We start from the raw sequence: 17,406 nt of genomic DNA on the forward strand, positions 1-17,406 counted from the left end.
TATAATAATTTGTAATTCTCTAAACCCTAATTATTATTTTTTTTTGGGCTAAATTGGGTGATGAAAAATACTGTAATGCCCCTCATGATTACTTTAAAAAGATTTGACATATATACTACTCATATCAACAAGATGCATTTTTTTTAGGGAGCTCACATATTAAGATACTGTATAGTTAAGCGTGTTTGGCTGGGAGTTGAGCAGTCTTGGGACGGGTGACCTCCAAGGAAGCTTTTTCGGGGTGCGCATAAGTGAGGACAAAATGCGCCGGAAGGGCTCGTGTTGGTCGTCTGTGAGGACAGTTGTTGGCCCTTGACGTGCATTTCGTGACAATAGGCCCCTCCCTAATTTATTTGAGGTCGGGGTGTTACAAATACCATTCTTAATATAGATTTTTTGAGTAATTAGGTTATTGGTGACTATCAATTTTGAACAAAGGGAGTAATATTATATATCCATTCATCTTAAAATTTTAAGATTCAGATGTTGGTAGTCCTACACACCCACATGCTAATTCTATATCTGTATATTGGTTTTCTTTTAAGGTCTTGAGGTGATTTGATAAGAAATGGAATCCTCTAGTCAACTTCCTCCTCATTTCCTTTTCAAATTATATATAAAAAAAAAGGGGAAATAAATGAGTTGGCATACACAAAACTTGTGCATGTCATTCCTTTCGTCTCAAACACAAGTAGACATTACATTTAAGGGTAATGAAAGAACAATAATAATCAATGCACAAACATTTGGTCAGGATGAGTGAGCCCTATGATATATATACAAGCTAAGATAAGATAAGACATTATTAGACATTTCATTTGGTGGATGATAGATCATCATACTCCCTTTGTAAGAAATTAATCATTTTACTATCGTTTCAACCTCTTAATAAACTTAAGTATGTATTTAATTTATGTATCAATTTGTTATTAAACCATCCGTAATAACAATAAGAACAATATTCAGTTTAAACGTGTAATTTTTCTCAATACATTTTAATATACTACGTATATACTATGCTATACATATACATCTTTAATTTTTTACATATTCAGACGGTGATCAAGTATTAATAAAATAACACGAACATATATAGCAAAACATATATGTCTAGGCACCACAAAATAATGTTTCTTGCCAACCTAGCACTACCACTGTAGTACTACATATGTACAAAATCCTAAGAGAGCAAATAGCCAACAATTGATACGGATGCACTTACAATTTTGTCCTTGATATGGTACAATTTTTCAATTTTCATATATATTATTGTCTTTTGGAAGGGGTGCATGGATTGATCTTGTGCTATACTCTCATTCTAACTATGTGGGGTTACCTTTGTTCTCCAACCACAGATTTTTGCTATCTACTTCATATCAAATAATTTGAAGAAAAACATTTTAAACTCAAGAAATTTGTATCTAGCCAGCCTAATTTTGGTCCTTAGTCACTCATATAATGTTGATACAATAATTTTGAGTGTTCACTTTCAAAGTAGGAGGAGCATTATGCATGTGCAATAAGTGTCTATGATGAATCCAATAGATTTTTGTAGTTGAATAATGTAGAGTAATTAATTATGGTAAATAATATATAAATAATAAATTAACTACTTTTATGTGGTTGTAATGGACTAATGGAGCTATATACATTGAAACCTACCCCTCAAAAAGATATTCACTCAATAATTTTAATTGAGTGAATAATTTAGAAAATAAGGACTAGGGTTTTATATAGGGTATGTTCTCATTGACTGAACTCAGCTGAACTGAACTGAACTCAACTTAATTGAATTAAACTGAACTGAAATGAATATTTTATAAGAGAAGGAAATTAGGAGCTGAGCTGAACTGAACTGAACTGAGCTGAGTTGAACTGAACTGAACTGAATAGAACTGAATTTCAACGTAGGAGAACAGACCCTTAACAGTTCTTATTTTTCTTTTATACAAAAAGTAACTTCGTTTAAGGGCCTGTTCCGATTGACTGAACTTAGCTGAACTGAACTGAACTGAACTGAACTGAACTGAACCGAACTGAACTGAACTGAACTGAACTTATTAATTAGTGATTTTTAACTACGGATTAGTGATCTTTGATTATTTATTAATATGTATTACTATACATATGTGTATATACAAATGTACATATTAAAATATTTACGAAAAATATACTATATAATTATAATTATAAAATGTATGGAAAATATATTATAAAATGTATGGAAAATATATTAAAAACTTGAAACCTCTAATTTTCTCAATGAGATTAACATTAGAAATATGTTTCAAAAAAATAGAACTATTTTAACAATGAATTGTATCAATATTATTATTGTTATTATTATTATTATTAATTATTGATAATAATTATTATTATTTATTGATTATTATTATTAGTATTATTATAGTATTATTATTATTATTATTGTTATTATTATTATTATTATTATTTATTGATGATTATTATTATTTATTGATTATTATTGTTAGTATTATTATTATTATTTCAATTATTATTAGTAGTATTATTATTATTGTTAATATTATTATTATTATTATTATTATTATTATTATTATTATTATTATATACTAATTATTATTATTATTTTTGCTGTTGTTGTCGTTGTAATAAGATCTTAAAAGAATGAAATTTGGCTTTATATCATTAGCAATATCATTAGACATAAATTAAGAGTTGAACTGAACTGAGCTGAACTGAGCTGAACTGAACTGAACTGAAATGAACTAAACTGAACTGAACTGAACTGAACTGAGCTGAACTGAACTGAACTGAACTGAACTGAACTGAATTTCAACGGAACAGAACAGGCCCTAAGAGTTAATAAGTTTAGCTTTGATAAGTTTTATAAAAATGTGTATAAATAAGGGTTAATAATAATAACAACTATTCAAATAAAGTCAATCAAATAAGATATTACAATTTTGATTATTTTAATTCAATTCAAATTAGTGAAAATCACATGAGTAAACTATATCCTAAGAAAAAGTAATTTTTAAATTTCAATCTATAGGAGTTTGAACATATTTTCCTATTACTTATTAATTCATATTGTGTAAGAAGGTATATTACTCATATTGTGTAAGAAGATACTCCTCATATTCTTACCTCAAAAAAAAAAAAAAAAAAAAAAAAAAAAAAAAAAAAAAAAAAAAGGGTGTACTCCTCAATTCCTCATATTCAATGATTGCACTATCGCTTATAATAAGAAGAAGAGAAAAAAAAAATTATTAAGAATTATAATAATTTTGCATTAGTGTTATAATGTATTTGTTATACTTTTTTCAAAAAAAAAATATGTATATGTTATACAGCTTATACTATATGGACTATGGAGGTTGAGTAGTTAAAGTATTGATCAAGGTGTTGACCATTGAGGGTTGACATTTTACATTATGTGGTATATTTGAGTGAGTTTTTAATTTGTAAGGCATGACTTATTTTGTACAATTGTTGTAGGGTTTGAATTGCTTAACATAGTAGAGTACATTCTTTTTCTTTTTCTTTTTTTTTTGGTGAGAGAGAGAGAAGCACACTGCACACTTTTGTTTGATTTAGTTTTCACAATGTACTCACCTTTCTATTATTATACATTCTTACTCTTCCCTCACAACAATCAATCATATTTTCATTCATTATCCCTTATTTTATTCACATTTCTGTTCACCGGTCCACCTTATTTACTCCATCTCGCTTGCTCTAATTATCCATCCTTTATAAATTTGTCTTTATTATTCTAACTCTTCTATATTATTGAAAACTTGAAAAGAATATAATAATATATAGGAAAAAAAAAAGAAATTAAAAAATTATACAAAAACGGGCTATACCCAGTTAATTCCCCAAATAAACAAAATTTGTTTATTTGGGGGTATAATTGTCTTTTTAAGTACCAATGGAGGGGTATATGCGTCTTTTCATGTACTAATTGAGGGGTACATGTGTAATTTCCTCACCAAGCAGTAAAAGTAAAAAAGCAAACAATAATCGGACAACTCACCAAAAATACTGAATAAATGACCCTATTTTTTCAATATATTTACAAAAATGTCATTAGATTAACAAAAATTCGTTTATCTGTCAGATTAACTTGAGTAAAAAATATAATAAATATCATACACTATGTAATGAGTAAAAAACACCAAGCTACATGTTTACAACATTAACAAGTATAGGAGAGCGTAAGTATAACTTTTTTAAAAACTATCCATGGTAAATATGTTCTTTTTAATTTCTCATAAATTCCCATTACCATTACTGTAACACTCTACTCAAGTAATAAACTAAGGGTAATGTTATATGTAGCCCTAAGGGCTATATATAAGTATTAAATATACTCTTGGAAATTATATAAAATTAGGAATTCATGACAAAAACACGGGTAAATCAGTGTTATTAGTGTTTATATTTTAATGATTTCTTAATTTTTACGATTTTCAAGTGTAAATTTAATGCTTATATGTAGCCCTCGGGGCTATATAAAACATTTTCCATAAACTAATACATGCATGTTCACCAAACAAAAAAACTTATACAAAATGAAAGAAAAATGTACACTCTCTGTTTTCTTTCCATGCACTCATGTATGTACTCATATGTTTTCTCACACTTTTTAATTTACATCGCGATTATTTTAAAGTTATTTAACTGAAAATTAAGGAAAAAGAAAATTAAACTTGCATGTCAAGATGATTTTAATAACTTTGATTCTTATATAGTTATATGACCAACTATTATGGAGTTATACTTCTATTTTTTAAATAGATTACTTCATCATTATTATACATATATAGTGTTTAATTAGTGTTATATGGATTATTCCGTTATATAATGAGATAAAGCTAAAATACGGTCCCTAAACTATACCATTAATTGCACATTTGGTCCCTCATTTTTGAAATGAGGCAAATTAGTCCCTCTGCCACCCTTGGCTCACCAATTCTGGTGGAGGAAAATCTGAGTCAGCAAAGTTGAGGGATGTTTACTGCCAACTAAGCCAAAGTTTAGGGACTTCTCTCGTTGAGTCGGCATTAATTTAGGAGTGCACTTCTTTTTGCCAAAAGATTAAGGAGTTGCATGCTTACATGATTATTTTTAGTTGAAAAAATTAGTAGTTTGAAGATTAGAGGCTCTACATTTAATTCTAAAGGATTATAACAGCAAAAAATAACCAAATTCCAAAATAGTTACAAAAAACTAGCCGTTACACACAAAAGTGGCTATATATATTGATGTTGGTAGCCATTAAAACCATCAAACTATTAAGCAAAAATTCTTCCAAAAGAAAAAAAAAATTGCTGCAGTGAAGAAGAAAGCTCCTGCCATTCTGCCAAGGTATCTGCTCTGCAATAAAATTAGTAATTAAGGTATTTAGGAGTTGATCAAAATTAGAAGATTTAAGCAATATTAATATGTTTATTGATGACATGCAATGTCTAAATGTAGCAACGGATCAAGTGGAAGTGGTCAAAGGTGTCATTGTGGGCTGATAGTGTCAAAGACAAGGTCATGGACCAAAGATAACCGAGGAAGAAGGTCACTAAACTTTACCACTTCATTAATTAAATAATGCCAACTCATACCAAGGTCCTAAACTTTGATTAATTTTTTTTTTCTTTTGCCACATAGGCACTATAGTCCCAAACTATGGTGACTCATCATTTTTTCATCGGAAAAAATCATGTAAGGGTGGTAGAGAGACCAATTTTCTTCATTAAAAAGATGAGGAACCAAAATACTACAAATATAATAGTTGAGGAACCGTATTTATACTTAACCCGATATATAATAAACAGACACACGATGTGGCCAACTAATCAGCTATACAAAAGTACATAATACGCTCTACAATAGAAGTAGTATCAAAACTTCAAAAGTGGTCAATTATGGAAATTGGGCCAAAGAAAGAAGTTGGGCTAAAGAAGAAAAAAGGTAAGAAAGGTAAGTGGTCCAAATCCTTGCTTTGGTAAATGAAGAAATGAACAGTATCTTATTAATGAAAGATGGGCCGCGTGCAAAAAACGAAAAAGATAAGGACAGAGACACAACCGCACGTGACCACCTGGTGAGTGTCGTTGTCAGTCCCACTTCTACAGTTGGAGGTACCACGTGCGCATGTGTACGTGTACACCTCTGACTGCGTCAGTAAATAAACACGATGCCGATTTACGCATACGTTTCTGGATGGACATTAGACATGTTCTCTTTTATGGCGTGACAATTTTTCTCTATTTTGTTTTTTTTAAATTACTGTTTTTTTCATTTCTAAAATGCCTCCAATCGGCTCCAATGGTCTGTTCTTATTTATTGAATTGAATTGAACCTTCTGGATTAAACTGAAATGTATTATTTGAGGAAATTAAAAAGTGAACTAAAATTAAGCTGAAGAGAAAATACCCTAAATATCTTTAATTTTAATTTAGTTTACCTTAAAAAACTTAATCTTATGAAAATGTACATTGACTAATTTAGTTTGTCATTGATTTTAATAGTCCGTGATATTTGATTTTTATATATTACTCACTTTATTTTATAATAGTCGACAGTACTATTAAAATTAATGTGATTGTCAATGCACTAGTTTAATTAAATACTAATATATATAGTTAAACATTATAGGAAGTAGAATTTATTAGAAAGTTAATATTATAATTCTTTATATTAATATCTATTTAATAACACTTTATATAATATAATTTATTTTTTAATATATTAGTCAAAGGTTATGAAAGTATGTAAGTAGCGCAAAACTAAATAATACAAAGTAATGTGTAAAACTGTTCCCAAAAATAAAATAAAAAATAAAAAAAGAAGTAATGTGTAAAACTATATGTGTATATTTTTAAAAATAGTCTCTAAATATATATATAGAGGAAGTATAGAGTAATTTTTCACAATGCTTGATCGGGTTCTAAACATCATTCATAGTACCCTCTTCTTTTTCAAAAAATAAATAAATATTGACTTGTTTATTTTTGCAGAATTTTCAATGCAATATTATAATTTAAATATAATAAATATCATGTGTTACTCTACTCCAAAAAATATATATATATAAAAATAAAATAAAAACAACAAAATAATTCTATGTTTCTGAAATTTTTAAAATTATATACTACCTCTGTTTTTTATTACGGATATTTCATCAAATGCCACTGAGTAATTTAAAAATTCACCAAATGCCATCGGACTTTTCAGAATTCACCAAATGCCACTGAGTTTTTAAAAAATTCACCGAGTGCCATTAATGACTAACGGCAGTTAACTCCGTTAGTCATTAAGGCTAATTATGCCACGTGGTGGCTTATGAGTGGTTGCTTATTAAATTAGTAAATTAATTACTTAATAAAAAACTTTTTTAAAAAAAAAACAGCCACCATGACCCAGCCCCAACCACCGTCTGTCACTGCCACCACCATATCTCCGCCTCCAGCCAGTCCCCACCGCGGCGCAACCCAGCCTAGCTAACCCACGCCGACGACCGCACCTGCGACGACGCAACCCAGCCTATCTAACCCGCGCCAACAACGCAACCCAGCCTAGCCAACCCACGCCGACGACGCAACCTAGCCTAGCCAACCCACGCCGACGACGCAACCCAACCGCGATTCACAAACTCTCTTTCTCCCTCGACAATCCCTCCCCTCCCCACCGCCGATGACCAAACTCCCCCCCCCCCCACCGCCGGATCCCTTAATTAAAAACCCCAAAATCGAAATCTAGGGTTTCGACACCTTAAACCCCTAATATCGATTTCCCATAATTCGAAACCCCTTCCCCGCTCCGGCGAACCCAAACCAGCCCTTCCCCTCCCATCTCCACCCCCCTGAACCACCTCACTTAAAACCCAAAATCGAAAACCTTAAAATCGAAATTTAGGGTTTCGATTTTGGAGATTTCAATTTTGGGGTTTTAGGGTGTCGAGGATGGTGGTTTAAGGGGGGGAAGTGGATGGAGATGGTAGGGGTAGGGGGAAGGGTGGCCGCCGACACCAAAGAGGATGTTGGTCGTCGGTGGGGGTGGGGGCAAGGGGTTGGGCTGGCGTAGGGGCGGTTGTGCCGTGGTGCGGTGGGAAGAGTGGCTAGGGTTTTTTTTTTTTGTTTCTGATTTAATTTTTTTTTTTTTTTTTTTTTGAAAACTTCTGATTTTAATTTTTTTTGATAAATAAAATAATAATAATAAAGTGAACCAATTAGAATACACCACGTGGCATAATTAGCCTTAATGACTCGGAGTTAACTGTCGTTAGTCATTAATGGCACTCGGTGAATTTTTTAAAAACTCAGTGGCATTTGGTGAATTCTGAAAAGTCCGATGGCATTTGGTGAATTTTTAAATTACTCAGTGGCATTTGATGAAATATCCGTTTTTATTATGTATAACAAGGATATATTTTATGTCTCACGATTAATATCATCCATGTGTTACACATGTTAAGAAACGGAGGTGGTATTTAAAACTAATATCAAGATAAATCTAGCAAGAAAGGCTTAAAGAACCATTAAGATTTTATTGCACCGTTTTTCTTTTATTGCACCATAAGGACTTTTACATTATTCACTTAATCTTCTTTGACCATCTTTTGTGATTTATCCATTAGGAAAAATATAGTCATGTGGGATCTAGTTACATTCGTCTCGAAATCTACTTTTCAAATATCAATTTTTTTTTTTTATAATTTTTACAAAAGTATAATTAAAGATATTAATAGTCAAAGTAACGCATTGACAAGCGTGAAACCTCTTATGGTGCAATAAAAAAAGAACGGAGGAAGTATCATTTTTATGAGGATGTCTCTAGATTTTAAGTAAGATAAATAAAAGAAGACAGAAATAAATACCTAAGTATTATAATGATGTACCAAGTACATTATATATTTATACTCTATAACCAACAATTCAATTAGTATTTTTTAATTTAACCAAGCAAGTTTAGTGGATTTGAAAAACTTACTTTGTAACTTTGAGGTCACGAGTTCGAGTTTTATCAACTTTGATTTCCCTTACCTCCTCCCTCTACTCTTAAACGTTACCTCTAAGCAAGTGAGATCCCTAATTCCCTTCTATTTGCAAGGAGATTCTCCTTACCTAAAGAAAGAAAAAGAAAAGAAAAGAAAAAAAATTCCAACTACCACTTTTACATAGAACTTTAGGAGAGCTTAATAGTACTAAGCTAGTTCATAATCAATATAGATCAAATGAAAGAGACCTAGTGCAGTGGTACAAGAGGTTGCCTCGCATCCTCGAGGTGTGAGATTCAATCCTCATCAGCGTCAAATCCCACCCCAACACCTTTAAAGTATTGCCAGCTAGGTCTTTTGTGATAGGAGCCAGCAAGAGGCCCAGTTGACCATTTGTTTTTTTGGTGCAAACGAGGGGCTAAGCCCCGGGAACCTTATCAAGTAATTTAAAAAAGAAAAAAAAAAATACCAAATTTGCTATTAGATGGACTTCTAGCTTAGGTCCATCATAAAATAGACGGAAAAACCTCATTGTATTAAGCTTAGCAAGTTAGCATGGATAAAGCCCAACTTCGGTTACAGGCTTGATATTCAACTCAAAACTTAGCCCATCAAGCCATCATTCACGAATTCACCACCGAATGACGAATGTGATATAGAGTAATTTTTCTTTTCACTAATACTTCCGTTGTTTTCCCAATTGGAAAAAAAAAAGAATTAACATTTTCTTTGGATAAAAAAAATAAATAAATAAATTTCTACATTAGAAAAACTAGAATAAATCAGAATTAAAGTATACTCAATAATTACAATGGTGTTAAATATAGAAGAGAAATATATATAGAGAGAGAAATATATTGTTCGTTGTTATATTCTGCCATCCAGCACGGGATATATATACATGAATAATATCTAGAGTTCCATCAACGGATAATATCAAATACCCAACTCTAGAGTATTCTAGATGGTACATGGGATAATAGTCATCCACATTTAGATATTTCATAATACTCCCCCTTGGATGACTATATATTAAATAAAACAATAACTAACATTCACTTAAAAAAAAAACCATACAAAATAATACATTATAATGTGCATAAGATGCTGCCTCGTTAAAAACCTTACCAGGAAAACCCAGTGGGAAAAAACCATGGTTAAGGGAAAAAGAGTGCAACGCGCATTAACTCCCCCTCATGACTACATCACTTGAGGTCTTTAAGACGACGCAATCCAATGCCATAAGCTAACTTTTTGACTGTGGCTGTTGGGAGCGCTTTAGTAAACAAATCTGCCAAGTTTTCACTTGAGCGGATCTTAAGGACTTTTATATCACCATTTTTCTGGAGATCATAAGTGTAGAAGAATTTTGGTAAAATGTGCTTCGTTCTATCACCTTTGATATACCCTTTCTTAAGATGCGTGATGCATGCTGCATTATCCTCATATAAAATTGTTGGAACTTCTTTCTCGGAGTTTATGCCACAATATGTCTGAATATGTTGAATTACAGATCTTAACCATACACATTCTCGACTAGCCTCATGGATTGCCAAAATTTCTGCATGGTTAGAAGAAGTAGCTGCAATTGATTGTTTCATAGAACACCAAGAAATAGAAGTACCTCCACACATAAACTTATATCCAGTTTGTGATCTAGCATTATGAGGATCAGACATGTACCCTGCATCTGCAAAACCAATCAAACCTTCTTTGGATATATTAGAGAAAAACAAACCCATATCTTTCGTACCTTGAAGGTAACGAAGTACATGCTTAACCCCATTCCAATGCCTTCGGGTAGGGCATGAGCTAAATCTTGCCAACAAATTTACTGAAAATGATATGTCAGGTCGTGTATGACTAGCAAGATACATTAATGCCCCTATTGCACTTAAATATGGTACTTCAGGACCAAGAATTTTTTCATCATTCTCCCGGGGTCGGAAGGGATCTTTTTCTACATCAAGTGCTCTAACAACCATAGGGCTACTCAACGGATATGATGTATCCATAGAAAATCTTTTAAGAACCTTTTCTATGTATGTTGACTGGTGCACAAGGATTCCATTCTTAAGGTGTTCAATTTGTAACCCTAGGCAAAACTTAGTTTTTCCAAGATCTTTCATTTCAAATTCTTTCTTTAAGCACTCTACTGTTATTGAAATCTCTTCAGGAGTTCCAATAATATTCAAATCATCAACATATACTGCAATTATGACATATCCTGAAACAAATCTCTTTATAAAAATACATGGGCATATAGGGTCATTCTTATACCCTTCCTTCAACAAGTACTCACTTAGTCGATTATACCACATGCGCCCTGATTGTTGCAATCCATATAGAGATCTATTCAACTTTATTGAGTATTGTTCTCGAGAACCTAAATTTGCTGCTTCTGGCAGTTTAAATCCTTCTAGGAGTTTCATGTAAATGTCATTATCCAATGGGCCATATAAGTAAGATGTGACTACATCCATCAAGCGTAAATCAAGTCCTTCTCTTATTTCCAGACTAATTAGAAATCTAAAAGTAGTTGCATCCACCACAGGAGAGTATGTCTCCTCATAATCAATACCGGGTCTTTGTGAGAATCCTTGTGCAACTAATCGGGCCTTATATCTTACAATAATAACATTTTCATTTCTTTTTCGTAAAAAGATCCATTTATATCCCACTGGTATTACACCTTCAGGTGTACGGACTACATGTCCGAATACTCCTCTTTTTTCGAGAGATTTCAATTCAGTTTCAATTGCTTCTTTCCATTTTGGCCAATCGCTTCTTTGTCTACATTCATCAATGGATTTTGGCTCATGATCCTCATCATCATTCATGTCATCTAATGCTACATTGCATGCAAAAACATCATCGACGTCGATTTGGTTTCGGTTCCATGTAATTCCAGACATGATAAAATTTGTTGAAATTTCTTCATTGTTAGGTAATTGAATATCCTTTTCCATCATGTCTAAGGTCTCTTCTGGAGATCCTTTAAAATTAATAGCTTCCTCAGTCTGGCCATTGTCAATTGTTGCTCCTTTTCTCTTCCGAGGATTTTTATCTTTGGAACCGATGGGTCTACCACGCTTCAGGCGTGCTTTAGAATCATTTGCAACTTGGGCTTGTCCTTCTGGGACATCAATTTTAATAGGAGCATTTTTAGATGGTAAATGTGACTTTGTCACTTTCTTTGGGTCAGTAAATGAGTCTGGCAATTGATTTGCTAAGTTCTGTAAATGAATTATCTTTTGGACTTCCAACTCACATTGTTTAGTACGAGGATCTAGATGAGATAACGATAATTCATTCCAACTAATTTCCTTTTCCAGCTGTTTGTTTTCTCCCCCTAATGTTGGAAAACTGATTCATCAAAATGGCAGTTTGCATAACGAGTCGTAAATAAATCTCCTGTAGTTGGCTCTAAGTACTTAATTATCGATGGAGATTCATATCCAACATATATCCCTAGTCTTCTTTGAGGGCCTATTTTAGTGCGTGGTGGTGGAGCAATTGGAACATATACTGCACATCCAAATATTCTTAAATGGGATACATTTGGTTCCTGACCAAAAACCAATTGTGATGGGGAGAACTTATGATGACTTGTCGGCCTGATGCGAATTAGTGCTGCTGCATGTAATATAGCATGCCCCTAAGCAGAAATTAGGAGCTTAGATTTCATAAGTAATGGTCTAGCAATCAATTGCAGACGTTTAATTAATGATTCCTCAAGACCATTTTGTGTGTGAACATGTGCTACAGGATGTTCAACACTGATCCCAATTGACATGCAATATTCATGAAATGCTTGGGATGTGAATTCACCAGCGTTATCAAGACGAATAGCCTTAATAGGAAAATCTGGAAAATGTGCTCGTAATCTGATCAACTGAGCAAGTAGTCTCACAAACGCCAGGTTGCGAGTTGATAACAATGATACGTGTGACCATCTAGTTGATGCATCTATTAAAACCATGAAATATCTAAATGACCCACACGGGGGATGAATTGGTCCACATATATCCCCTTGTATACGTTCTAGGAAAGTAATAGACTCGGAATTTATTTTGGCTGGTGATGGCCGAAGTATTAACTTGCCTATTGAGCAAGCAGCACATGAAAAACTATTATGAAGAATCTGCTGGCTCTTCAATGAGTGTCCACATGAATTTTCAATTATCTTTCGCATCATTATTGAACCGGGATGGCCTAACCGGTCATGCCAAACTTTAAAGTCATCAGTAAACTTTTGGTTTACTATAGCATGTGATTCAATTGTATTGATTTTTGTATAGTACAAACCAGTGGAGAATGTAGGTAATTTCTCCAGAATAAGTTTATTTGCTTGAGTTACACTCGTGATTTGAAGGAACTCATTATTTCCTTCACTAATTGTCTCAATATGGTTTTTATTTTTTCGAATATCTTTAAAACTTAGTAAATTTCTTTGAGACTTAGGGGAGTATAATGCATCAATAATTTCCAATTTTGTTCCCATAGGCAATAAAACATTTGCTCTTCCGGAGCCTTCTATAATTTTTGTACTACCTGATATAGTATTCACATTTTTTCTTTCATCATCAATTGCGAAAAATATTTCTTATTCTTAAGTATGGTGTGAGTAGTAGCACTATCAACTAGACATAAATCTTCACCATTGATTGATGATTGAGCTCCAAAGGGATTCATATTCTAATAGAATTAAAGGAATTAAAATAAGATTAAAAAAATCAAATCAAATAACTTAAATCAATAAATGACTAAATAATGATAATATGAAATATCCGGAAACATAAAATTTTCCAAAACATGAAATGTCCCATAAAGCATAAAGTCATAGTATTACGATAAAATTATAAAATAAAATAAATGCAAACTAATTAATAGAGTTTATTCGCCAGTGGATCATAATTTATTCAATTGTTTTCTTCAGGAATAGGTAAGAAATCAGCTGCTTCTAGGTGAGTTGTATCACCGCAATCAAAATCACCTTCGCCATCTTCATACACTAAATTTGTTTCCACTTTCTTTCCAATCTGTTTGATCGATTGTTGATAAAGGTCTACTAGATGTTTTGGTGTGCGCCACACACGTGACCAATGACCTTTTCCTCCACAACGGTAGCATATATTTTTATTTTTATCCTTTTCATTCTTACTTCCATCTTTATTGTCCCACTTCTGGTGAGGGTATGAGTTCCTAAAATGACCACCTCGACCACGACCATATCCACTTCCGCGGCCGCGACCACGACCTTGACCACGGCCTCGACCACGACTGCTGGCGTGATCTCTAGCCTTTTGCTCTTTCCCACTATGGGATGTCGCATTCGCTTCAGGGAATGGAGTAGAGTCAGTTGGGCGTGATTCATGATTTTTCATTAATAGTTCATTATTTTGCTCAGCCACAAGGAGACAAGATATCAATTCTGAATATTTTGTAAAACCCTTTTCATGGTATTGTGTCTGCAGGACAACATTGTTTGCATGAAAAGTGGAGTATGTTTTTTCTAACATTTCTGCATCCGTGATTTTCTCTCCACATAATTTCAATTGTGACGTAATTCTAAACATGGTTGAGTTGTATTCACTCACAGACTTAAAGTCTTGTAATCTTAAATGTAACCAATCATAACGAGCTTTTGGTAATACCACTGTTTTCTGGTGGTCATACCTTTCCTTAAGATTACTCCAAAGGATTTGTGGTTCTTTAACAGTCAAGTACTCAGCCTTAAGGCCTTCATGAAGGTGATGGCGAAGGAATATCATGGCTTTAGCTTTGTCTTGGCTTGTTGCTGTATTATTTTCTTTGATAGTGTTACCAAGTCCTTTTGCATCTAAATGTATTTCAGCATCTAACACCCAAGACATGTAGTTGTTTCCAGTAATATCAAGAGCAACAAATTCGAGTTTTGCAAGGTTTGGCCATGATTCACTGATGTATGAAACAATATTATAAATTAGGAAATATGATGGAATTAAAAATGTTGTACAGTATAACAAAATAGGCATAAAATATCTCAAATTTTTCAACTTAATATTTGACAGTATATAGCTATATATATGTGTGTGTATTATCAAGAATATAGCTATTGAATTCTATGTTGAGGAGGCTATAAATTCAACTAATATTATGTCAATTGGTCTTGTATGGACCCGGTCTACAATAAATTATTGTAGACCCAAAATTTGACACTTTTAAATAATATAATCACATTCTGGATGATATAATCACTTTTTTAGATGATATAATTATCTTTTTGTGAGTCATTTTGATTTCATATTAAACCATTTAATGAGATTATATAATTATCTTTAGGATGATAAAATTTAAAAATCATCTTTTGAATGATGTAATTTACTATTTGATACTTTTTATAATGATAAATTCACTTTTTGAGTGATACATTTACATAGTAGTTTCAAGATGACATAATCACTTTTGTAATAATATAATCACATTTCGTATGATATAATCACATTCGTATGATACACTAGAAGGTTGGGTCTACAATAAGTTATTGTAGACCGGGTCTATTCTAGTCTTAATAATATTATGTAGGTAGTATTATCAATCAAGTTGCCTAATTTATCAAAATAGAACATGACGAGCATTGTGAATATTTGACTTTATAACGTGACCTAATAAAGTAGTATTGCAGGACCTATTTCACTACTGTATCAAATTTTAATACCAAACTAAAAAATTCATGATTAGTGTTAGCTACTGTTACGGTATATGGCACAAAATAATGGTTTGTAGTGATAATTCAAGGCATATGTAAAGAGTCATTAATTAAAACAGAGAACGGCCGCATACTTCTTAATGATACAATTATAAACTATAAAAATTATTAATAGAATATATACATTAATTAAGATTAATAAGAGTTTGAATAGCATGTTAATTCATAATAAAGCAAACCAAAGATTAACGTGTAATTAATAAGAATAAGGATTTAATTTGTTATATGACCGGGTCCAACAATGACAGAGAATATAATAGATTTTACAAAAGATAATAATGGGTTAATCGGTGAAAGATATGCAACAAAATATATGGTAATCACATGCAAGTATAGTTGAATTCAAATACGTACATGCATGACCACACTTGGTATATGATCAGATTAATGGAATTGCAAAATAAGTAAAGGGACAAGTAGCTATGAATGATCAAAAGTAAATCCTATGAGTATGAGGTTATGACGCAAGCATTCAGTGGATTATGAGTTAAACAATCCACCAAGTAACAATATATAAGGCCTAATAATTATGTCATTGATTTGATTAATCACAAAAGTAAGCAGCATAGTTCAAAATCATAAATTTAATCAATTAAATTAACCAAATAAATGATATATATTCCATCTTGCATACAATATCTACACCGATTGGAGAAAATTAATTAATAACAAAGCATGGAGTATATGTGTACCTGGTTTTCTGATCTTGATTGTTTTAGAGAGTGGTGCTGATAACGTGTTAAATATAGAAGAGAAATAGAGAGAGAGAGAGAAATATAATGTTCGTTGTTATATTCTGCCATCCAGTACGGGATATATATACATGAATAATATCTATAGTTCCATCAACGAATAAATACCCAACTCTAGAGTAATTTTCGAGCAATAACTTCCATACAAATAACAAAGAGAACCGGGGATAAAGGATCCCCTGACGTAGACCTCGAGTGGGAGTGATTAATTCTGTAGAGTTTTTATTTACAGAAATCGAGTAAGAAACCGTAGTGACACAAGACGTAACCCATGTAATCATAGTTTTATTAAATCCAAAAGCTTTTAAAGTAGCCCATAGGAAATCTCATTCAACCCGATCATAGGCTTTTTCAATATCTAATTTTAAGGCTAACCATCTTGACTTATTTTTGGAATTATTAAACATATTTAAGATTTCTTGGACTAACAAGACGTTATCTTAGATTGCTCTTTCCGGGTCAAAAGCATTTTGATATGATCCTATAACTTTCTTTAAGAATGGTTTAATTCTATTTACTAGGAGTTTAGCTATTGCTTTATAAATTGTATTACAAAGACTAATAGGGCGAAATTGATGTGCCTTATTTGGATTGTCAGTTTTTGGAATTAGTGTAATAATCGTATGATTAAGTTGTCTTAATAATATACCATTGTGAAAAAAAATCTTTTATTGCTTTACAAATATTCATTCTAATAATAGGCCAATAATATTGGAAAAATTTAGGCCCAAAACCATCCAAACCTGGAGCTTTATACGGAGACATATCGAAGAAAACTTGTTTGATTTCTTCATCTGAAAAAGGTTGTGTCAAGGTTAGATTGTCTTCGCTAGTAATACATGGTTGTATCCAAGGAATGGAAATTTTAGAGCAAGTATGATTTGACTTGAATCTATTTGAAAATTCCTTAAAAAGTAAATAAG

At 32.2% G+C, this 17,406-nt stretch overlaps 1 protein-coding gene across 1 annotated transcript; it reads right to left on the bottom strand.

Annotated features, from left to right (window-relative positions):
- Positions 1-13,902: 13,902 nt before the first annotated feature.
- On the bottom strand, positions 13,903-14,856 carry LOC110715870. The gene has a single exon (XM_021894492.1). The coding sequence runs from the start codon at positions 14,854-14,856 to the stop codon at positions 13,903-13,905; it is 954 nt and encodes a 317-aa protein (XP_021750184.1).
- Positions 14,857-17,406: the final 2,550 nt, after the last annotated feature.

The sequence above is a fragment of the Chenopodium quinoa genome, unplaced genomic scaffold (genome assembly GCF_001683475.1).
Source record: "Chenopodium quinoa cultivar QQ74 unplaced genomic scaffold, ASM168347v1, whole genome shotgun sequence".
In the NCBI taxonomy this organism is placed as follows: domain Eukaryota; kingdom Viridiplantae; phylum Streptophyta; class Magnoliopsida; order Caryophyllales; family Amaranthaceae; genus Chenopodium; species Chenopodium quinoa.

Excerpts from the sequence above, each read along its gene's own strand:
- LOC110715870 (XM_021894492.1), bottom strand. The coding sequence starts at position 14,856 with ATGTCTTGGGTGTTAGATGCTGAAATACATTTAGATGCAAAAGGACTT.